Source organism: Glandiceps talaboti, chromosome 13 (assembly GCF_964340395.1).
Source record: "Glandiceps talaboti chromosome 13, keGlaTala1.1, whole genome shotgun sequence".
Lineage (NCBI taxonomy): Eukaryota > Metazoa > Hemichordata > Enteropneusta > Spengelidae > Glandiceps > Glandiceps talaboti.
The window spans coordinates 3,948,758-3,972,408 of record NC_135561.1 but is presented as its reverse complement, the minus strand read 5'-3'; the positions used below and the strand labels follow the sequence as shown (position 1 = coordinate 3,972,408).

Genomic DNA, 23,651 nt, shown 5'->3' with positions numbered 1-23,651 from the left:
CATATTGAAAACTGTTTGTAGCTAATTTATTAATCAAAAAAGAATTCATACATGATTACATTGTATGATTACCTGTACTTTAAGTCAAAGTATCTGCAAAGTCTATATGTTCAATTCAACCTAAATTTATGCTTCTGTCAGTGTCAAAATCAATCTATATATTGTACTGAAAATAGGTTCAGTCCTCTTAAAATATTTTTTCACCAGTTACTATCAAAGTGGTCAAAATATGTTGTAATTGTACTAATCTCTGTTTGGTAGTGGTACTAACAGAGTCTAGCACTGTTGATTACAAGTAGTGTAACTTGGTGGGTACTATGCAGAGTCTAGCACTGTTGATTACAAGTAGTGTAACTTGGTGGGTACTATGCAAATGTAAGTTACTTTTTATGAGTTTCTAAAAACAGGGTCTTTAAGAAAGAGAAATTAAAATTCATTGATCATTCATTTGAAAGTGGTAATTCTAATTAGACACCATGATTCAAGAATTACTTGTATTTGTGAAGACATTCTAGGATTATTGATAACTATATACTAGTCTAGGTAAGAACCTCACACCAAGTTGTCAATTTCAAAGGGAAAATATCAGCATTTTCACTAATCGAGTGTGTTTTGGGGAGACACCTCAGTCACCTCACTATGACAAGTACAATAACATTTACAGCAGATTCAAAATACAGTTCAGTGGCTCTGTTTGATACAACCATGTAGCAATCAATAAGAAACTACACTTATATTTACATAGCAAGATTGCAAATTTTGCTGCTTTTAGACTGAATGAAAATTAACCATTTAAACCAATGGCAAGGTACGACAACAAGATGCTGACATGCAGGTACCAATGTTTTGATGTCTACATGGTGGCACGTCAGTTCATTTCATTTACACAAAATATGGCAAGAAACTATAATCATTCAATCTTGCTATCTTAAAGTGTAGCATGTGTAGTTTCGTATTGGTTTGTATGTGATCATATCATAGCGCTGGTGAATGGTATTATGAAACCTGCTGTATTTCTAAATCTTTCGGTGTTTTAACTTTTACAATTCCTTTTAAGCAACTGTGGCTGTTATGTTGCTAAGCAACTGTGGCTTATGTTGCTAAGTAACTGTGGCTGTTATGTTGCTAAGTAACATCATACATGGAGATTGACAGAGATGGAGAGAGGGAGGAGGTCCAGCTAGTATTGTCCTGGATCACACATAGTTCGCAATGATGTTCTCATCATCTTGCCTTGGTGTCTTAGATTTTTCACAGTGTGGCTGGGTGGGAGAGGGGGGTTGTGTTACTTTACACCAAGCTGGGCAGTCATTAGTTCTAACTATCATACTTTTGTGAACTGTTTTAAATGTTTCTTGTGTAATAAACTCTTTCCTTGTGATGACAATTTGCTATTAAGACAGTTGTAGAAACATCTAATTTGAATGTTTCAGAAGATGGTCATCTGTTTTTGATTTGTGATTGACCAATAATATGTCATCTGTAGTTTTAACAGATTTTATCAACTTTATTCAAACATTCAGGTGCACTTAGTTCTTTCTCTTGAAAGTCTTCAAATTTTTTTTTCAAAAAAGCTGTTTTCTTCCAAGTTTTAATTGCTTGTGAAACTGGCATGCATCTAAAAAACCATAAAACTAGATTGGTATTTTTGAAAAAAGAAGAAATACCAAGAAAAAAAGGACAAACCATACTTTCATTAGTTTCCATGGTAACAAGAACAAATCATTGTGTAAAAGCTAGAGACTAAGTTTGTGATTCTTTGTGAATTGGTATCCTCTACCCCTTACAAATAGAAAATGGAATAACCCAATAGCAATTTATACCTGGGTTATACCATCATCAGATACAGTAGAGGGGTGGTAGGATTTACATCATAAGACAGCATTATTGGGAAAACTTATCAACTTGTATTATTAATTTATTGACTCAAATGTTATAATGTTATGTAGTTAAAATGATGTACTGTAGTTAGTACATGTAGATGTGTTAGTTTTTGAACTTCAAAGTTTTTAACAACTTTGTGATATTAATTGTTGTTTTTTGTGATACAGTGACCAAAAATATATATATCATTGTAATGAAAGTGTTATTTTGATGTTAAACATTATGGACCAAATAAAAGAGATTATTGGAAAAATATGTATTATTGCAAGTGTATCTGTTTACCACAGTGTGTGTGTGTGTGCGCACGTGCACGCAGTTACCAGCATGTCTGTCTGTCTGTTTACCATTGTGCTCACTGTGTTACCAGTGTGTGTGTCTGTCTGTCTGTAGTTTGCTTACCAGTGTGTGTGTGTGTGTGTCTCTCTCTCTTGTTTACCAGTGTATGTCTGTGTGTGCATGTGTGTCCGTTTACCAGTGTGTGCACTGTGTGCGTATCTATGTGTTAGTGTGTGTTTATCGTTCTGCTTGCAGACACAGTAAGTCAGGACTCAATTCTAACTATGTACCGTTTTAATACACTGTCCTGTTAATAGCTATGCAACAAACCTACCAGTAACAAAGACTTAACATACCCCGGCCATCAAATGTTAGTGATCGATTGACTGTCTACTTATTTCACATTTCTCAGACTACGGTAGTTACTCCTTGGATAACCAAAAATCTTAAAATCAGAACTTTTCATAATTTCAATCTTCCCTTCTTACATACATGCATGATGAGCATACATTACTATATTAGATATGCCGTTGTGCACATATAAATGTAGTCTGGATGCTAACATGGTTTCTAACTAAACCAGCGAGTGGAGGTGTAAATAGTAACAATACTGTATAGGAACTAGACTAATGTAAAGGCTGAAAGGAGATCTGAAATTATGAAAACTTTGGTACTCAAGCAGTCAAATCAGTGTCAGTAATTGTATGTATGTGTCATTATGCCAGTATGTGTCCATGGTTATGTGTTTGTGTGTCTATGCCTACTTGTCACTGTACGTGTCATTTCCTATTGTGTGTGTCCATGAAAGTATGAAAAGTATGCCAATAAGCTGGAACATCTATTTCTGTTTGCCAGTGTGTCTCCTGTGATGCATGTGTCTGTCTCTTTGTTACTGCACAAACAAATGGTGACGTCACATGACAAAAACCATATTTGGTGTTGTTTACTCTATGTAACCTTCTATCGGTTGATGTATTCCATTACTATGAACTCACTCCTAACAGTCCAAATGTCAAACTAATATTGAGATGTTCAAGAAAACATAGTCATAGCAGGTGTTAGGTTTTAGTCAGAGTTTGATGAGAGCTCATGACCTCTTTAAAACCCACTGATGTTGAAAAAACAATCCTAAAGTAACCTCCTACACTGCCTGGTGTTGAGTTGAAATAGGGGAGCTGTCAATGGAACAAGTCTACTAATCAGTGGAGGAAATGAGCAAACAAACCTTTTAATTAGAGATGTAAATACATGTACAAGCAGAAATTAAGCCATGTCTCACACCATAAAATGAAACACTAGCTTTCATTGAGAAAGGAAACGGAAATTTCCGAAGACATCATTCTTCACGTTTTCATCTGTACGCTTCAGACAAAACATGAATCAGATCAATCTGTCCATTTCCTGGTCTCATTTACAATCATTTATTTAATATTGATAATAACATATACATATACACTTGGGACTGCATGCTTGAAAAACGAGTTCGATTGAATGAAATCTGATCCACCTTATGATACACTTACAGACAAACCGCTTGTCTCTTTATTTTGTAAGTTCAACCAGCTTGTACTTGTATCTTTAGTGCAACTGTGGCTGAAAATGGCGTCAATGTAAGAGCTGTAGGAGGCAGAATCAATTTGGGTGTCCAAAATGTGCAGGGTCAAAAGTTTTTATATATAAGTACGCCTATGTTGAGAAATTACAGTAGTGGAAAATGTTGTAGTACAGAGTTAGGCATGAATGCATTATACTGCCCTCAACGGTAATATGAAAAGACAAAAGATATCATTCAACATGTATTGGTAGAATCCACCTGCACAAAGTTTCTCCTAAACTGAAATATTTGTTGTTTACACTCTTGTAACCATAAGCCCCTTTAACCAAGATTCTGCTACTTCTGTATTTCTCTTTTGCAGTTAGCTTTCCTTAGTCTTTTTTTCACTTGTACAAATACGCAGTTGTAATAGTAACTTATATATCGATTGCGCAAGGGTCATAACTGATTCATTCTTTACATTTTAATTTGTGCAACTGAAATCAGTCCAAATCAACAGGTAAGAATGAGTATGTAACATACTCTAATATCTGATTGTTTGGTTAGCCACAAGTGTTGGTTTCCACAATCTCACATCACAGTCTATTCACACACAAAATAAAAGATCCCATTTTGGTCAGGTATATTTTTATTCCACAGATAAAATTGATACAGTTGAAATTGACTTTAGTCAAGAAGTACCCTGATCATGTGTGTTTTTATAATCATTATCTTTGGCAGTATATCATCATGTTACTTTAATCCTATCTGTTGTAAATAAGACTAATATTTCAGGTCAAGAATTGACAGCAAACATATGACATATAGTGTCAATTCTACATACTGTTTACAACGATAATAATAATAATACATTTATATAGTGCTTTCCGACTTTGTGCTCAAAGCGCTTTACAATTATTACCCCTGGCATGGATCTATAGCGGCACAACAATCCTTTATGCTTCCTCAACTCCCTAGGGAGCATACAATCCACTGCAGCCTTAATAAGCACATAGGGTTAAAACATTCACATTTCCACCTCTATCCTACCAGGTACCCCAATTATACAGCTGGGTTGACTGAGGCACAATCATGGTTCAAATCTTGCCCAAGGACTTTAGCCACTCAGAAAGAAATGGTAGCAATGGGGCTTGAACCTGAAACCTGTAGATTCCAAGCTGGCCACTCTAAGTTACCATTTGCCCCTCACGACTCCATAGCATGTCAGCTATTAGGACGCTAACACAGATACAAACTGTCACTTCTACATAGTTTACAATGATAGCATGTCAACTATCAGGCCGCTAAACTCAGACACAAATTAAAACTATAACTATGATAACATATTGGTATGATATGTATTCACATACTAAGATATGACAATCTCACATCAAAAATTTACTATTACGTGATCTCCTTGACTGATGTCAACACATTTAAACTGAATAGCAAATACCTAAATCATTCCTTGATATGTGTAGTCCACTGTAGTAGAAACAATTACTTTGTTTGAAATTGGGGATACTTTTCATGTCTTTTACAGTTTTGTGTATCTTAAAGCTGTGTAATGTTGCTGTTGAGACTTGAGTCTGTTTTGTAAGGTTCTTGTTGATCTGTTATCAAACTGGAGTCAACATTTCACACATAATGGTACAGTATGGAACAGTGCTTGGTTTATTTGAAGATGTCCTGTTAGTCTTTCTCATAGCTCTCACAGCTCTACTGTATGATGTCACATGTGGAACACTTTGTTACAGTGCTGCTAACTGTCCTGTTGTATGGTGTCATTTCAAACACTTTAGCCTATACACCATTATTCCTGTTGTATGATGTAACATGTGGAACACTTTGTTACAGTGCTGCTGACTGCCCTGTTGTATGGTGTCATTTCAAACACTTTAGCTATACACCATTATTCCTACTGTATGATGTGGAACACTTTGTTATAGTGTTCTAACTGCTCTGTTTTATGGAGGGATTTGAAACACTTTTGTTATAGTACTTATATTCCTTATATGGTATGACTATGAGATATGGAACATTTTACAGTGCTTCTAAATGCTCTGTTTTATTGTGTGGCATGAAACACTGTTCAAATAGCACAAATATGAAATTTAAAATAATTCAAATAAAATTAAAATTTGTCTGATGTTGTTGTAACACTACCCTCTATACCATGACACTATTAACCCAAAGTAGTGTATACATCTACATTACTTGCCACTCTCCCTCTTTTTCACTGTTTTCTGTATTTGTATTTTCATACTCTGTAAATTACACATTACTAATGTACTTCTATACTATGTCTTGCGTAAACACTAACTAAAACTTTCCTGTCAGAGGGTGATGGGACAGAGGTTGGGTGGGGTGGGGGTACTTTTAAAGATTTACATAAATGGGGTGGGTGGGGTTGGGAGGGATATTGTAATCTTACTACAATACAAAGCTTGTATACTAATCACTAACCACTAGTCTAAGCCTATATCTTGATATCATTCACTCATTGTGGATCACACAGTTCTTCTTCATCATCTGATTCACTGTTAGAGTCTTCATCTTGTACTGATTTCTCAAAGAAATAATCAAAAGCATAGTTTTTGCCTGTCATCACTTGAGCTCGGAATTCTTCACTTAGTTCATAGTCTTGAACCTAGGAACAAATAGAGAATGAAGATACAGAGATGAAAAAGATGTAGTGTGTGTGTCTGTTGAAGTGAAATGTTATGATAGAAAAAACACTCACAGACAGATACACAGAGACACAGACAGACACTGACAGACACAAACACTCAGACACAGACACACACACACACACACACATACATACATACATACATACATACACACATACAGACACAGACAGACAGACAGACACACCCCACACAGACACAGAGACACAGACACTCTCACACAGATACAGACACACACACAGACACACACACAGACAGACAGACAGGCAGGCAGACAGACAGACACTCACACACACACACACACACACACACACACACACACACACACACACACACACACACACACACACACACATGGACACAGCATAGTATGTTGCTTAGTTTAAATGAATCATTTACCTGCAGGAGAAAATCTTTGCCTTCCCTTGATGGTAGATTTAGCTGAGAAATATGGTTAAACAGTTGATGTGGCTTCATAACATTGGACACACCACACCTGGAGAAAAACTGAAAGAAACAAAATGGGGAGTTAGAAATATGCCACCAAAGTGATATGTCATATCATTACCACTAGATAAATTTATTGTCAAGATATACATTTCCCTGTCTATATTTACACCAAGTATTAATTGAATACGCTATTGACTCTGCCAAAAAATATCATTTCAACCAATTAATTGTCATTTTGTCTTCTTATATGCCATATTTGGATTCCCTGTATCAACTCTGTCAAGTACATTCATGCCCTTTGACCTATATGCATGCCCTTTGACCTATCATTGCTGTGTAAACTTGTGACAGATCAACTTTGCTGTGTAATAACTTTTTTAAATCTTCACAATCCCCATTGGCACAATGTCAACATAAGAATCCTAGTACATGTGGATGTGTAAATTTTTAGTATGTTGTGATAACTTACCTGATAGACATTGGTACAATCTCTAAATAGAAATTCTAATGCATGTGGATGTGTTGGTTCTACAGACTGTGAGACATCAATGAACCACACCAAGTCATTATGCCATAACATATTATATTCACTCAAATCAGCATGTACTAGTTTGGCATCTTGGAACATAATCTTCATCATCTGATGGGGAGACAAAAAAGTTGCTGTTAGTGGTAGTTTCTGACTATGTTAAGTAGTTAATAATGGGTTAAACTTTAAATGAGTGGGAACTGCAGTGGAATTCTCAATCTCAATTACAAGTTCAAGTCACAATACCACTGACAATGTTAGTTGTCAACACTTTTTTTTGTCAGTAATTTTCTACATGAACACTAGAAGAATACTTTGTCCATAATGCATCATCAAATAACAAATGTAGTAGGATAGTTTCACTGGTTGAGAATGCAACCAACTTTTGTCATGTCCTGGGAAATGATGCTTCTTTCAAAAAGGCTAGAGTATACTCAGATATCAAGGCCCTCAAGTCTAGTTCAATAACTGTTTTGTAAACAGCACTCCTAGTGGCTAACCTATATAATCTTTTGTCTTTCTGATAACTGGCATGGTATGAAGTAAAAGGTCATTTCTTTACCTTGACACACTGAAAGTATGCATCTTTGGTTTGTTCCATGGTAAGTTTGGCTTGTTTTAGTTTAGGAGCTGGCTTCTGATCCTGACCAATAAATGACATGACAAGTACGTGTCTCCTTAGAAGGACAACATCTGGTACTCTGATACCAACTTTCTGCATTCTATGGAATGAATAGTACATGTATTAGATTATGGTTATAATTATATATATCATTTACTGACATTAACTCTAATTGGTTTGTATTCAAGGCACACTTGTATCAGAAATCAATTATTACTATGACCCAAAAATGTGACATACAATGAAAGAAAACAATAACAGCTGAAAAAATACTCATACATCCAAACAGACATACACATACAGACACAAATATGGATTAACTATTGAACAGACAAACACACATATGGACCTTATTGAACAAAAACACTATCAGACACATACATACATACATACATACATACATACATACATACATACATACATACATACATACATACATACATACATACATACATACATACATACATACATACATACATACATACATACATACATACATACATACATACATACAAAGTAACATACACACACACATACGGATTTGAAAGTACCGTTTAGCAGCTCTCTTTGGTACAATCACACAGAAACTAATGAGAAACTACACCAGCTACACTTTAAGATAACACGATTGAATGAATCGAGTTTCTTGCAACATTTCGTCTAAATGCAATGAACTAAAGTGCCACCATGTAGACATCAAATGCAGACATCAAAAACATTGGCATCTGTGTGTCTGTGTCTTGTTATGGTAGCATTGACATAAATATTTTCATTTAGACTAAATGTAGCTATAAATTGCAATCTTATTTTTCTTATTTATTTCTACATGGTTGTATCAAACAGAGCCACTGACTGGTATTTTGTTAATCCATTGAATCATACAAACCACAAAGACTTAGGATCTCACCTCATTAAATTATGCATTTCTTTTTCAGCCCACATTTTGATTATCTTTCTGGGGTTGAGTTTTCTCATTCTGTCTTTAAACCTATAGTCATCTTTGATATACTTGTTTCTTGTCTTGAATTCATTCAGTGTGGTTTTGAATACTTTGATGGCACACTCGTAGGGAACCAATTTACCTTCCATCCTGTCACATCAAAAAGACATAACAATCATTACAAAACTACATCATTCCACTATGTTAATTACAGTAGTAATTCAGTACAAAAAAACAGCTTGAATCATCGACCAATTTCGCACTATGAGCTTTTTCAAGACTTTTAACACAAATTATACAATTAGATTGCTACACTACCCTCTAGTGGTCAGTTGTAACTTATCACATCATACCACTGACCCTGACTGAGTGGTACATTTAACAAATCTAACTTCTTGAGATAAATTACTTACTGATAAAAATTACTAGTATTCTAAGATTACTACATTTTAGATTTAGGAGAGGATTTTTTCTGTTTAAAGTACTTTTTTCAGCGTGAATGTAATGTGAGAGGATAATTTACAAATGACTTTTACATTATACTAAAACAATGATATATTCCAGTTACTGATTTGCAGCCATTTTAAAAATGCAAGATGTGAGGTCACCCCAGATAAGGGTGAAAACGAAAGGTAAATCTAAGGTTTCACGCATTGTGCGATCATCAGACAACAGTAAGTCATGAATATCAATAGCATGACAATACAGGAAGAAGTACAAAAAATGTCAACAAAAGAACTTCATGAGTTCATAATATTACATCATTTCAAAAGGTAAAGATGTGCCTATTTCAAGTGACATCAACTTTTGTCTTGACAAATTATGACAGCAGGATTATGTTTGCTCTAATACTGAATAGTGAATAGCACCCCTAGTGGCAGACATATGCAATCTTTTGTCTTTTTGATATCTAGCCTATGGCAAATTTCTGTGAACGGTGCAAAGTGTGTAGTAGATTACATGACTTCAACTTACAGGCCACCATTGGCGTGGAATACCACAGCTTCTTTACCAGTACTGATACATCCATTGATGGACTCTAAGGTACCACTATTAACTATCTTGTACATCATTAGACGTGTGTTAGAATCAAGGGCTTGTTCCTGTTACAGGCAAAGGAAATACAACGAGGTATTAAAATATACATTTACTTAAAAACATTTCAAAGTTCAAAATTTCACTGGTAAACAAGTTCAAAACTTAAAGGAGATTTGTAAGGTGACTAATTGCTACAAGCAGAGCTTGAGGCACAGTTAGTCTTACATCATCAGAATCAAGAATTTGTTCCTGTTGTATATCAGCTTTTCTAGCTACAGATACATTGATTACTTACTGAGGTAGAGTGTTCTTTCTTTTCATGGACTCTATGACTCTTCTTTTCTTCAGAGTAACTATGTTGTTTGAGTACATTGTAGACTGAATTAGATAGTTGTAGGTCATCTAATTGGTCATAGTTGCCAGTAGCAAAATCTACAGGAAACTGAGACAGAACAAAATAACTGTTAGACATGACTGAACATTTGTAATAATAAAATGGGTTCAAATACAAAAGGTGGTATTCAAAGTACTCTTTCATTCAAATACATCTTCATGTGAACCTTTGACTCAAGCTTACGACACAAAATTTGGTAAACACCTAAAAAATTGTTTTTGTCATTTTGTTCATCAGTGTAAGTCTGTCTGTCTTCTTTCAGTTTTACAAAAAGTAATATTTAACTCACTCCATCAAAAAGACAAGCTGAAAATTCTCTTCTTATTTTTTGAAGCATGTTTGTTGCCATTAACTAATTTGGTAAAAACTCTTTCACTAATACACACCTGTTTACACAAGAACATACACTACAGAAATGGAAAAAGTAAATCTACTAGTTCTTCTTACCGTTTCTACAAATTTCTGTGCATTCTTTCTACCACATGCTGCTTTGTCATGTTTTGTAGTGATATCCTTGCCTTTCCCAGTATATCCTTTCCTGCTAGTACTTTTCTGGGAACCTTCAAAGGAGAGCAATAATTTATTTAATTATCATTTGAGTCTTGTTAAATTTACAATAGCTAGATTTTGACCTTAAAAGTCAACACTAATGTAAGTATGTGTGATATATATTCCATGTGATAAATTTGTACAAAATTTGTTAATGTGTATACAAGAAAGAAAATGTCACTACCCACAATGTCTACAATAAAGACAGCATCACTACCCACAATGTCTACAATAAAGACAGCATCACTACCCAGTGCTTAAAATAATTCATGTTACAAAGACGACACCAGCCATTTACAAAAACACACTGAAGAGCAAGTACAACAGCCAGTTAGTTTACAAATTTGTCAAAAATCAATTGACTTCAATTAGTGTTAGATGATTTCTATCAATCAATTAGAAATGTTTACAATGCACCTGAATCAAGTACACAGCAATGTTCAAAGGTGTTGAACAAAGAAAACCCAAAATATATGTTTAAAATATCATTGCAAAAAGATCTAGTCTAGCTAGTCATCCAGAGGACGGGTCAAAAAGATAACTCTTTTAAGTATTAATGTGTTGAGAAATACGAAGGAGTACACTATTGGTTCATAATATTCACCTTTACTCAAAGGTTCTATCTCTTCTTCCCAAGTGTCTTCATCATCATTATCTTCTTCCTCCAATGCTGGATGTGTTGACCGATAATTGGCAAAAGATAGTGACACTGTGAAAAGATGAGAACAATGGTGAATGACAGTGTCAAGCTGGGATGCCCTCTAATTATCTAAGCTAATTGAATACATCACTGACACACAACAATTTCTTCTAACCTACCAAAATCTGATGTTCTCCTATTTCTTACTATTGGATGATTCATAAGAAAACCCATCTTTACCATTTGATCACAAAAAATGTCTTTTATCAGAAGTCATGCCGTGTCAAACTTTTTTTCATTTAGTATGAACTTTCATTTATGTGTGACTGTGTTTTATACATCCTTGTATGTTCGATGGTTTCTCCAAATACCTTCCATTGGTACATAGGTAAGACTTAGAACTGACATATATGTCGTTCACCCTTGCTGGTTTTGTAACCCAAAGAAAATGAAGCTGAAAATTAGCAATTGGATCATGGATGTTACATAGAGTACTATATGGGACATTGTACATGGGACACTGAGTATTAATTCACATTATATTTTGTTATAACACTCATCATAACATAAATGTTGGTTACTCCTGCTTGCAAATGATGTACTCAATTCTGACATTGTTAATAAATAGCAAGGGAGTTGGTGGGACAATGTCAGAATCGAGTTCAAGTGGTTGCATCATTTTTCACCTTTCTTGTAAAAATTAATATTAACCCTTCAAATCAAAGGCTGACATCCTATGTTTAGGGTGTAATTACATAGATTTACTAGAAACCAAGACCCTGAAGGGTTAATCGTACATCAGAAAGTAACTAACCACAGATCAAACTTCAGTTGATTACATACCTTTACTATCTTTGTTGATATGAGCCTCTTCTTTCTTTAAGATCTTATCATGTTCTTTGTCATATTCTAATTGTAACATCTGTGCTAGAAGAAGATCATTGGTGGTGTCTTGGTTGTCATCTTGTAGCAAAGTTACATCAAAGTCAATCTCATCACTGGGTATAAAAATACAACAATAACAAAATGAGTTTGCTTAGCACAATTTGGACTAGATTAAAAATGTGGTATTCTATAAATTGGTGGTCATTAATATATGAATATAGCTTTACTTTTTGACTGTGAATACACAAACAATCACAAGATTTTTGGTTTAGGTTATGCTACAATTATTTTTTGAATAGTAAAGTAAGCTAAGATATATTATGGTTGTATTATTACACGTGTCTCACAATACATCAATGGACTTGTGATTTGTGTACAAGAAATCACAATACCTTGTACTTATGGCAGAAAGGACAGTTTTCTCCTCGTCTTTTTGAAGTTCTTTGGCAAGTTCTTCACTCATAACATCAGCAAGCGAACACGGTTGTGGACTAAATTGAACCGATCTCTTCCATGGACTTGTTGAAACTCCAGATGCGGTGTTACCCCATGGACTGGTTGAAACTCCAGATGTGGTGTTACCCCATGGATTTGTTGGTACTGCTGGTTTAGCAGGAGGAACAACGACTTCACCTTGTGATTCCATATTTACAGTCAATAAATAATTATGATACAAATATATATACAATGAAATATTGCGAAGAAAAAATGTAAATGCAAAATATCAAAATTGGACGATATTATTCCACAAGGCAGACCCTGTAATGTTACGATATCGCGGCCTTTTAAATAGTCCTGTTAGCAGGTTAGCCCTTCACGGCAGTCTTGGAGTTACCGTTGATGTTGGTGTTGAAATAGCACCGGATTTTTTTTCAAAACAATAGAAAATAAACACGTATTGAGTTAAAAATAAACGCGATTTCAGAAGGTGGTGCAACTTCGCCCGCCGACGATGTTGCGCAAGCGTCAATGACCTTTCCAGTGGAGGCAAGTAAACAACCTAACGTTGACCTGTATATGTTTGTTGCTACTTATTTCCTCGTGATCGAGCGTGTATGAGTCCTTGTCGTTTGTTGTGGTGTATATCTGATCGCAATTTGGACCAAATTAGTCAAATTTCTTCAAAATGCCAATCATGGAGGGAAAGCGAAAAGCAGAAGACTCTGCTCTAGTTCCTGTAAAGAAATCTAAGAGTGATCTAATCTCATATGGAGGTCCACAACAGAGGGCTGTCGTTGAAGGAGTAAGTTCCTATCATTCAATGTATCATATGCAGATTCACAAGTTTCCCTTTGACTCTACATTGTGTTATGGTTTCTTAATCGAACACTTTTGCTCACTGTATCTACAGTGTTAAAAGTAAAAACTGTTAGGTTCACATAGCATAGATTCGCTGCGACATTTGTGTACAATTCTATTATTTGTCAAATATCAATACAGATTTGGCATTAATAATATGGTGCATATTAACAGATGTTTTGGATACAATGTAACTCATTTTATAAGGAAGAATTTGCCAATTTTCAGTGTTGACAAGTTTGATAACGTTTTGGTGTTTACCAGAAACTTGTTCCATCCCAAATAATTCATAACTTCTATGGCTTCATTTAATATCCCAGATTTACCTATTGAGAACAAATGTAATTCTACTCAGAGTCAAAATATTTTTGGGAAGCAAACCTCAAATTTTCACTGTCTCGTCAACATCGTAAGAAGTATACTACATATCATTTTGTACACATTTATATGTTATTAACGATTTCATACAACTTGTTTGTTATTTCTACAGGGACCACCAAGAACGTCTAGTCTACTAGCACCCATTATGTTATTAAGTGGACATGAAGGGGATATTTTCAGTGCTAAATTTTCACCAGACGGGAGTACATTAGCATCAGGTGGATTTGACAGACAAATATGTAAGTATAATATAATGTAGACTGGTTTGCACTGAGTACTAAATTAGGGTGAGATACTCATTGTTGTTTGTGCTGTCTAGAACTGAATGGCTCAGTAATGTTTCAGTCAGTTTACGTAACAACACAACAAAGTGCAAACAACGATGAGTCTTTCAGTCAAGGAGCTAAATCAGAGAGTAAAATCAAAGCTTGAGAGTACAGAGATGAAATAGTTCAAACATTTTTATTTTCTTTTATTCCAGTTCTTTGGAATGTGTATGGTGAATGTGAAAACTATGCAGTCTTGAAAGGTCATACTGGTGCTATCATGGAGTTACAGTACTCAACGGATGGAAGGTAAAACCTAATCTATATACACATCACAGATCAGAGTTAAAAACTTCATTGACATAATTAGAGCCAAAAATATTGCATCCTTATCTAGATGTACTAAAGAGTGGCCTACTATAGTATACAAGAACATCTCATTTCTTATTTTCACAATTTTTACATATGATCTTGCGAGAATAAATGTTCATGGTCTCTCGGTTCATAGTTACAAATGTAAATTTGTACTAATATGGGTCACTAAGGTCAAACAAATGTTTGGAAGAGAATTCCAAATTTATAGTATCATTTTGTCTGTATCACCAGATTTGTACTATAATACACCCCTGATGTGACAACAGCAACAATTTGTTGACTCCCCAAAATTTTTTTTTGACTATGAGTAAGAGCTTTCAAATGACTTTGTCACTGAAATTTTTCATCAGGTTGCTAAACAAGACATAGTGTAGAGTAGTGGTAATTGTAATGGCAATACTAACTAAGTGACTTGTAATGTACATGTTGTGCTTACCTCAGATCTATATATTAGAGGTCAGGGGTCAGATTAACCATATTTGGACATATATTTTTTACCATTTCAGTACCCTGTTCACTGCATCTACAGACAAGATTGTTGCATTGTGGGATTTACACTCAGGGAGCAGAATTAAGAAGTTGAAAGGTCACAGTGCATTTGTCAATTCATGTCATCCTTCAAGACGAGGTTTACAGATGGTTGTGAGTGGCAGTGATGATGGTACAATCAAGGTATGTACACAACTAGAAACTTAAAAGTTAATGAATTAGTCCCAGGCAGTGATGATGGTACAGTCAAGTTAGGCACACAATTAGAAACGTTTAAGAACAGTGTTCAGTACATATTCTTACATAGAAATGACCTGTGGCCTTGACCTATTGGCTAGGATTGGCATACTTTCACAATAAAAAAAAAGCCATAACAATCTCATATTACAGTACTTTTAGTCTTTCTATAGGTACACAACTTAATAACAGTACTTTTCCAACTCTGTAGGTATACAAGTTACTAACAGTACATTTACCAGCAATGTATCATATGTACAGTATTTAATAGTTCTTTTTCTTTCATTTTGACTTCAGCTTTGGGATACAAGGAAAAAAGGGGCTGTTCAAACCTTTCAAAACACATACCAAGTGACAGCCGTGTCGTTTAATGATACAAGTGATCAGATCATATCAGGGGGAATTGATAATGATCTTAAGGTGCGTTGGATTTGTCTTATTTGTTTTAACAATTGTCTAAAGAGCTAGAATGAATGATAGATGAATGCATGGATGTATAGATGGATGGATGGATGGAGAAGTAAAAGGATGAATGAATAATTGAATGATGGGTGCATGGGTTGGGGGGGGGGGATTTGAGTAATGGATAGGTGGATGGATGGTTGGAGGATTGCTTGGTCAATAGGTTTAATGGAAGGGTGAAGGGTTGGATGAATAAATTGACATTATTTCCATGGTCTACATCAGACAACAATGGTGTATTTCTTTTGTATTCATTTTGCATATTTGTATAATATATTTCTTTGAAAGTGTAGCTTATTTTTGTTATCTGGTTAAAATTAATCTCATTCATTACTTCAGTTAAATATGGGTAGGGAGGGTGGAAGACAGAAAACACTGATTTGTAATTCAGACAAGTATTAACAGTGCGTTCCATTTCACATATAATGTATTGTGTATATTCTTTTATCTTCAGGTGTGGGATTTGAGGAAAAACGACATAGTTTATAAAATGAGAGGCCATACAGACACAGTTACCGGTATAAAACTTAGTCCTGATGGCTCCTATATAGTAACAAATGCAATGGATAATACAGGTAGGTCAAAGTTCATTCAAACTTACACTGTTTTCAGACAGTGAGGATGCTCTGAATTTACTGTTGTTCCAAAGTGACTATATTTCACTGTTTAGTTTAATAAATTTCTATTGTGTATATCAAATTTTCATATCAGTTCAATTCCTTGTAATCAATGAATAAATAATTATTATTAACGGTTTGATTTGATTTGTCATATTCCAACTGTAACTTCTTTTTAACAGTACGGATCTGGGACGTCAGACCATTTGCTCCACAAGAAAGATGTGTCAAACTTTTTCAAGGTGCACAGCATAATTTTGAAAAGGTAAGTCAGTAAGTTGTCTCAGATTCTGTTTTCAAATGCCATCACATATTGTCAGACTTTTAGATTCTGGTGTAAATCATAGAAATTATTAGTTCTTGTCAAACAACCCCCAAGAGTTCTGAGTACCAATGAGTAACATTTCACCTGTTCACATTGACTTTGGCTTTGTCAAAACAACCATTTGCTGACCTAACCACTGGCCATTAGGTGGCATAGTAGTGATGTTATGCTCAGGTAATTTGAATGAAACAAAAAATGGTATCACTATGAATCAGACATGATAACATATTTGTTAAGTAGAATAGAAATTGATACTTAGCTGTGTAATCACTTCAAAACTAAGACTCCAAACAGGTAACTTTATCAATAATATTTGTTAAGATTAAAATTAGAGAGATTTACTGGTGATTCTCTTGGCTGCTAGTGCTATGTGACTTTCAATGTCAGCCCAACCACCATGACAAAAACTTTATATATACTGACCTTTCAAGCAAAATACCGGTTATATGTAGTTTTCATTTGACTAGTTCTTCCTCTAATAATGATATAATTCTTTTTCTTCAGAATTTAATCCGATGTTGCTGGGCATCAGATGGTAGTAAAGTTGCAGCAGGATCAGCAGACAGATTTGTTTATGTATGGGATACTACCACAAGGAGAATACTATACAAATTACCCGGACATTCAGGGTCTGTAAATGATGTAGATTTTCATCCCCAGGAACCAGTCGGTAAGATAATGCAGACTTCTAAAAACGTCTTAAATTATTTACTGGAATATGTTGAATATTAATTGAGGTATCAAGATTGTAACATGGCACATTTTATGTGTCTTATCTACATGGCCATACATCATTACATCATGAATTAGATAGAATGTACTGGTAGTAACATTTACTGTATAGCATGATATTAATTTATTACCTCACACATACAGAGCTTGATGGGGATTGGATGAAGGACAGTTTCAAGGGTTGGAATAGATTGGGCTGGGATCAAGGACAGTTTCCAGGGTTGGAATAGATTTGGTTGGGATGAAGGACAGTTTCCAGGGGTTGGGATATTGTTCAACATAAAGTAATTACATCAAAAGCCTCTTTCTTTTTCAGTTGTTTCCTGTGCAAGTGACAAAAAGATTTATATCGGAGAAATCCAGCCGTAAACTATACCACTGCCTGAAGTATTTTATGAGTTATTCAATATTGATATTATTTCATTTTATCCAAGTATATGGACAATATTTCAAACTAGTCATCCTTTTTATTTTGTCAGTCTATTCAGAATGCTATACTAGATTTGAACACACTGAATGTACTGTTTAGTTTTGTTTTTGGACTAAATGGCGTGTACTTTAAACCCTGCCACATAAGAAGGTATTTCTGAAGACATTGTTTTATAATAAAAGATACAAAAACTAGTTGCTGTAGCAAATTCATTTATTTGTAATATATCAATATTTTAACAAGTTAGAACAACAACAAGAACTCTTAGAATTTCACATAAGGCTTTGAAAAACTGTACTACTGCAAATACTAAGAAATGGTGATTTTTTTTACTTCAAGAATATTTCTTATTTTGATGTTAATGTATTTTTTCTGTTTTAATACAATCCAGGGACCATTTTACTGACACTAATTTAATAGGGAAATCCATGTTATAAAAGTTAATTATGATTTTCTAATAAAAAGGTGAATCCTTGTATTAAACAGACTATTCAATTGGACAAAACACTTTAAAGAGGACAAACCTGTTGTCCAAATTCTTACATCATTCCTCCATCAAATTAGAGTGGCATCTAAGCATGGAAATAGTGTCTTTTTTGTACAATTGTTATCAGCCAAAATACATATGTTCAGTCTGACTAAATTACCTGTGTTTCAGGGCTTCCTATCACTGATAACAAACAAAAAACACAAAGTTAATAATACTGTTAACAGAATCCTTTAAAGGATTTGCAGAAATTGCAAACCAAGGCATATTATCAATGCTGCTAATCAACTGATATCATTCAGTCTTCGAATGGTTACTGTTTTGCCTGTTTAACTAAGTCTTGGAATACCATGGTTACTGTTTGGCATGTTTTTGTAATCTAAATGAATTAAGTCTTGTATTACCATGGTTACTGTTTGTGTGTTTGGCTTCTTTTTGTAATCTAGATTAACTAAGTCTTGAAATACCATGGTTACTGTTTTGCCTGTTTTCGTAATCTAGATGAACTAAGTCTTTCATTATTTAAGAAAGTTTGAATTCTGCTGATGTCTTGTCTTAGTCCTGAGTTGATGTCGTCTTCATCCTCAGAAAACAGTGCAACACATGGACTCATTATCATGTCCTTGGGTGACTTGCGCTTCTTACTTGGTCTATCCTAAAAGTGAAGTCAGGAAAATAGAGAACATAGTCAATGGTAATATATCCCATGGTGACTATACTTTTTATTTGGTCTACCCATAACGTTTAGTCACAGAAAGAGTAAAGTAAAATTACTTGGTTCATGGCATTCATTATCATGTCCCTGGTAGACTTATGCTTTTTATTTGGGCTATCCCGAATTTGAAGTCATGAAAACTCGCACAGTCAAATAAAAGAATTTAGTCAATGGTATATGTTTTAATTAAAGGCATTGAAGGCTAGGTGGTATTCCACTATGTACCTACATATACATAATTACATGTACTAGGCCACTGCTTCTTTCTGAATCCAAGTTACTATTGTTATCAACCACACACATGATACATTTAATAACTGAATACTTACTGGTTGAGATGGTTGTGAGGTAGGTAGTGTGGTATCAGATGTACATGATGATATATCTATTACACTTGTAGTTACAGTAGGTTGGGAACAACTCTCTGTTTTCTCACTTGGGTCCTCAGTATTTGTAGACTTTGCTTGGTTAGGTAGTGATGGCATACCGACAAACTGATATGGGAATGGTTTAGGATTGACACTAGCTGTGATGGTGGTTGAGGTAAGTGAGGGTCTGCAATGTTGACTAGTGAAGCTACCCTGACTTGCCGATGTATTTGTCAACTTTGTAGTTTCTTGTACAGCGGCAGTTGTAGTATTGAAAGTTGCTGCTTTCATTACTCCACTTAGTAGGGTTGGTTTGATGTTTTGACTTGTCATTGTATTTTGTGTACCACCTTGACTTTTGGTGACCTGTGTCATAGCATATTTTGGTGTCGTGGTACTTTGGGATGTGTCTTTTGAAAGATTGTGACTTGGTGTTGTGTCTGTTGTACTCTGCTGGCTCAATGTTGATGCACAATTCTGACTTAATGCAGTTGTTGTTGCAGGTTTTATCACAGGTGTACCTTGCGTCAAACTTCTACTTGATGAAGCACTCGTGTGATTTCTTGAAGGAACAAGGAAACTACTTTTACAGTAAGAAGGAAAATATGTTGACTTCCTGGTTGAGAAAGAAGGTCTAAGTAGCTGACATGTCTTTTGAGAAACGTCGGCAGCTTGCACAGTATCAGTCTTCTCTCTTGTGTCTGCAGTGGATACATGGAGATTAGACAGAGCTGGAATGATTCTTGAAGGACTTTGTACAGATAAGGCTATATCTTGTGAATCAATGGGAAAGTTCTTGGCAAACATTTGAGAATTCTTTGGGAGATCTGATTTATATGACTTTGTATGTGACTGGATCACTTTTACTCTACTACTTTTGGATAGCACTGTACTCTCTTTATTGGATGGTTCAGCTTTCTTTGCTGACATTGGTGATGCTTGTGTAAGAGGTGATGAACCAGTTGTATTTTTATTGTCATTTTTTTCATCACTGGTGTTGTCCTTGGTACAAAACATATCTACTGTAGTTTTAGAATTGTTAGGATCTTTATGTATGTCACCCTGGTGATTGGTAACATCACTAGCTTTGATGACGACATCAACTTTGTCAGATACTTTCAGAATGCCAACGATGGAAGCAGTGGTATTATTGTCAGGGCGAGATTTGGATTCCTCTTGACCTGAGAACACAGTTGGTACTGGACTGAATGATACTTTTCTTTTGGATTTATCTTTAGAAGCTAACCTGTCTACATGAGGTGAAGTTTGCCTTCTTTTAAGCTCACATTCTAATGAATTTCCTTCCTGTTTCTCAGCTCCTACAGGTTTCTTTGCTCTCTGTTGGGTTGGTGATTTTTGCTTTCTTTTTGGTTCAGATTCTGACAAATCTTGTCTTTCAGTTCCGACAAGTTTCTGTGCTCTGTGTGGACTAGACCGAGTTGGTGATTTTTGCTTTCTTTTTGCTTCAGACTCTGATAAATCTTGTCTTTCAGCTCTGACAAGTTTCTTTTCTCTGTGTGGACTAGACCGAGTTGGGGATTTTTGCTTTCTTTTATACTCGGATTCTGATGATAGCTCTTCAACTTCTTTGAGACTATTTCCTATGTAAGGATCAGCTTCAGTTCTTGAATTTTGCCTCTTTCTTAGCCTAGATTGTGATGAAGTTTCCACTTGTTTCTCAACAGTACCTTGACATTTCTTTCCTGTACTGACACCATCGTGAGTTGGTGAACTGTGCCTCTGTGAGTCTGATGATGTTCCATCTTGTTTTACTGCTTTTTTATTTGTCTTCTCAATACTACCTTGGCATTTTCTCTCCTCTACATTATGATTTTCACTGGCTGTATATATACTATCAACATTTTCCACTGTACAAGTAGCTGTTTTCCTATTTCTGGTGACATTTTTCACATTTTGATCCACCAACTCTTTTCCTGGCATTTTACTCAAGCCACATAGATCATCTTTTCTTTTCTTCACTGGTGGCTCTTCATTGTTGATAGTCTCACTTACACCAGTCAAACCCCTTTTCATCTCCCCTGAAAGTGTTCCTTTGTGTTCTTCTGATTTCCCCATCAAATCTTCACTGGTCTTAGAAGATCCAACATTTGTCATTTTTTCTACAGTCTTGCCATTTGCAATACTTGTATTGGGGGATTCTGTGTGTCTGCCCATCTTGTCATCATCTTGCTGTGTATCATTAACTGGACAAAGGAAAATCAAAATCATCAATACAGTCACCTGTAAAGTTATATATTAGATGTATAATTTTTCTAATAGTCACAAGTATATATACAAAGTTATTGTTCTTAATAAGGGGCCATCTCAAAATGCCACACAAGCTTAGTACATGAAATTTGTTTGTTAGCATTAAAACCAATCCCGATACTTTTAGTACACATTGCATTTATTGGTATTTTAAAGTTATTTTGATTATATCATTTTTTCCAATCTTTTCACAGGATATGGCTTTAAAACTTAATCATTAATAAAACATAATGGCTTCCCACTTGTAAGAGTGAAATGTCAAACTCACTAAAGACAAAATGAAAAAAAAAATATTAATGAAAATATTCATGAGTTTACAATTTACTTACTATTGGGTCTTTCAGGGGATGTTAGTGGACTGAAATACTGTTCTTCAGTGCTTGTGTCAAAATCAGGCTCTTTATCTGGATCATTAGTTATATCATTTTTAAACACGACTTTCTTTCCACTTTCCCCTTGCGTCTTTTCCATAGATTTCAGTTCGTGTAATTTTTGTTGCAGGGATACAACTTGTTGCATACTGGAATCAATTTTTTCTTGTAAAGTCAATAGTTTCCTTTCATTTTCTAGTTTCAATTCATGTTGTTCACCATCTTTCTTCTCCAGTTTTTCCTAGTGGAAAAAAATCACCATTTTTAGCGACAGGAAATAGTGCACCCTAAAATAGTTTCCCTATAGTCATTGTGGATTGTGTGGTGTCATTCTTATTCAAGCATGACTACTTGATACAGAATGTTTTAATTTTGCTATCAATATGTTGAATTGAATCTTCACTCACATTGAAAACTTCTGAAGGGTGAGAAGTGAAAAGTTAGAAAATAGTTACATATTAACTAGTCTAGTCTAGTAACTCAAATTTAAGTAACATCAAAGGAACATTTTGTGTATGACTGCTGCAGGGTGTTATTGATATAATATAGGAAAATTTTGATATCGTAAGTTTTTTTATCAGGTGCTATCAACATAAGGTATAAGAGATGGGAACTACTTCTCATCCTCATTGAGTCATAGTAACTTGTCTGTCCCTTGCAGTGATTGCATCATAAGACTACTTCTTTGCAAATAATTTTGTAACCAGCTTAACTGACTTTCACAATAACAAGTTACTATGACTTGACACTCAAAAAGTTGATATTTGCCTATCCATTACATATACTATGTGGTGACTCACTAGAAATCTTCTATCATTTTGATCCACAACAAACACTATGTCATTCATCACAGACACACTAAAAAGTATCTTCGATCCTTACTTTCAGATGTTTAAGTTCACTACTGAGATTGGTGTTCTTCTTGGCCCAGTCAGAGTTTAATTCTTCAAACTTGGCATTAGATTCACTCAGCTTTTCATGGTCATTTTTCAAGGCATGTAGATTGTCCTCTAGAGATCTTGCCTGGCAATAAAACATTAGTTCTCAAAGACTCATTTATATGAAAGGCTGGTATATTGTATCTATGTACAAGATATTTAGTCCTCACCTATTTTTATGTTTTTGTTTTCCATTGAAGAAGGCGAGAATTAGCCTTTAGTGAAAATTTTAATGTTCATAGTATACATAGAGATCTTATTTTTTACTGTCAAAGTTGGAAAATTGCAAGCTATTCTAATGTAAGTATATCAGGGTTAAAGTGGCCATAATGATGGACATTGGTGATTTATTTTGAAATTAATATAAAATGTTTTATCATGTCTTCCTACTTGAAAAATCAATGTGAAACAACATTTGCCAAGTCCTTGTTTGTAACTCAATAAATTGCAAAACATTAAT

At 34.8% G+C, this 23,651-nt stretch overlaps 3 protein-coding genes across 5 annotated transcripts; 1 reads left to right on the top strand and 2 right to left on the bottom strand.

Moving 5' to 3' along the window:
• Nucleotides 1-4,337: 4,337 nt before the first annotated feature.
• Nucleotides 4,338-13,376, bottom strand: LOC144444451 (serine/threonine-protein kinase RIO3-like). Of its 3 annotated transcripts, XM_078133873.1 has the most exons (12): nucleotides 13,190-13,376; nucleotides 12,824-13,064; nucleotides 12,390-12,544; nucleotides 11,511-11,615; nucleotides 10,805-10,917; nucleotides 10,259-10,405; nucleotides 9,901-10,028; nucleotides 8,893-9,075; nucleotides 7,926-8,085; nucleotides 7,304-7,474; nucleotides 6,784-6,891; nucleotides 4,338-6,344 (listed from the first exon to the last, which is right to left on the bottom strand). In XM_078133873.1, exons 2-12 carry the CDS (start codon nucleotides 12,892-12,894, stop codon nucleotides 6,195-6,197), a joined length of 1,491 nt encoding a protein of 496 aa, XP_077989999.1. In that variant the 5' UTR covers nucleotides 12,895-13,064; nucleotides 13,190-13,376; the 3' UTR covers nucleotides 4,338-6,194. The 3 variants fall into 3 exon arrangements, 2 of the variants coding, with proteins under 2 accessions (XP_077989999.1, XP_077989998.1); XM_078133872.1 differs by having other exon boundaries at nucleotides 12,824-13,376; XR_013481837.1 differs by having other exon boundaries at nucleotides 6,212-6,344; nucleotides 6,784-6,880; nucleotides 12,824-13,376.
• Nucleotides 13,377-13,482: 106 nt separating this feature from the next.
• LOC144444796 (U5 small nuclear ribonucleoprotein 40 kDa protein-like) lies at nucleotides 13,483-18,321 on the top strand. The gene is made up of 9 exons (XM_078134335.1): nucleotides 13,483-13,674; nucleotides 14,221-14,350; nucleotides 14,593-14,686; nucleotides 15,259-15,424; nucleotides 15,776-15,898; nucleotides 16,395-16,515; nucleotides 16,740-16,822; nucleotides 17,387-17,552; nucleotides 17,931-18,321. Exons 1-9 carry the CDS (start codon nucleotides 13,558-13,560, stop codon nucleotides 17,981-17,983), a joined length of 1,053 nt encoding a protein of 350 aa, XP_077990461.1. The 5' UTR covers nucleotides 13,483-13,557; the 3' UTR covers nucleotides 17,984-18,321.
• Nucleotides 18,322-18,860: 539 nt separating this feature from the next.
• Nucleotides 18,861-19,771, bottom strand: LOC144444181 (uncharacterized). Its single transcript, XM_078133594.1, has 2 exons — nucleotides 19,576-19,771; nucleotides 18,861-19,186 (listed from the first exon to the last, which is right to left on the bottom strand). The coding sequence occupies exons 1-2, from the start codon at nucleotides 19,729-19,731 to the stop codon at nucleotides 19,004-19,006; spliced, it is 339 nt and encodes a 112-aa protein (XP_077989720.1). The 5' UTR covers nucleotides 19,732-19,771; the 3' UTR covers nucleotides 18,861-19,003.
• Between the last annotated feature and the right edge of the window lie 3,880 nt (nucleotides 19,772-23,651).

Bases quoted from the DNA above. Each gene is read 5' to 3' on its own strand.
- LOC144444451 (XM_078133872.1), bottom strand. From the start codon at position 13,077: ATGGAATCACAAGGTGAAGTCGTTGTTCCTCCTGCTAAACCAGCAGTA. The intron at 10,406-10,804 runs GTAAGAAGAACT...GTTCTGTCTCAG, and splicing joins CACAGAAATTTGTAGAAACG to TTTCCTGTAGATTTTGCTAC. The intron at 6,345-6,783 runs GTAAATGATTCA...ATTTGTTCCTAG, and splicing joins GCAAAGATTTTCTCCTGCAG to GTTCAAGACTATGAACTAAG.
- LOC144444796 (XM_078134335.1), top strand. From the start codon at position 13,558: ATGCCAATCATGGAGGGAAAGCGAAAAGCAGAAGACTCTGCTCTAGTT. The intron at 14,351-14,592 runs GTAAGTATAATA...CTTTTATTCCAG, and splicing joins TGGATTTGACAGACAAATAT to TTCTTTGGAATGTGTATGGT. The intron at 17,553-17,930 runs GTAAGATAATGC...TTTCTTTTTCAG, and splicing joins TCATCCCCAGGAACCAGTCG to TTGTTTCCTGTGCAAGTGAC.
- LOC144444181 (XM_078133594.1), bottom strand. From the start codon at position 19,731: ATGCCATCACTACCTAACCAAGCAAAGTCTACAAATACTGAGGACCCA. The intron at 19,187-19,575 runs GTAAGTATTCAG...CTTCACTTTTAG, and splicing joins CCTCACAACCATCTCAACCA to GATAGACCAAGTAAGAAGCG.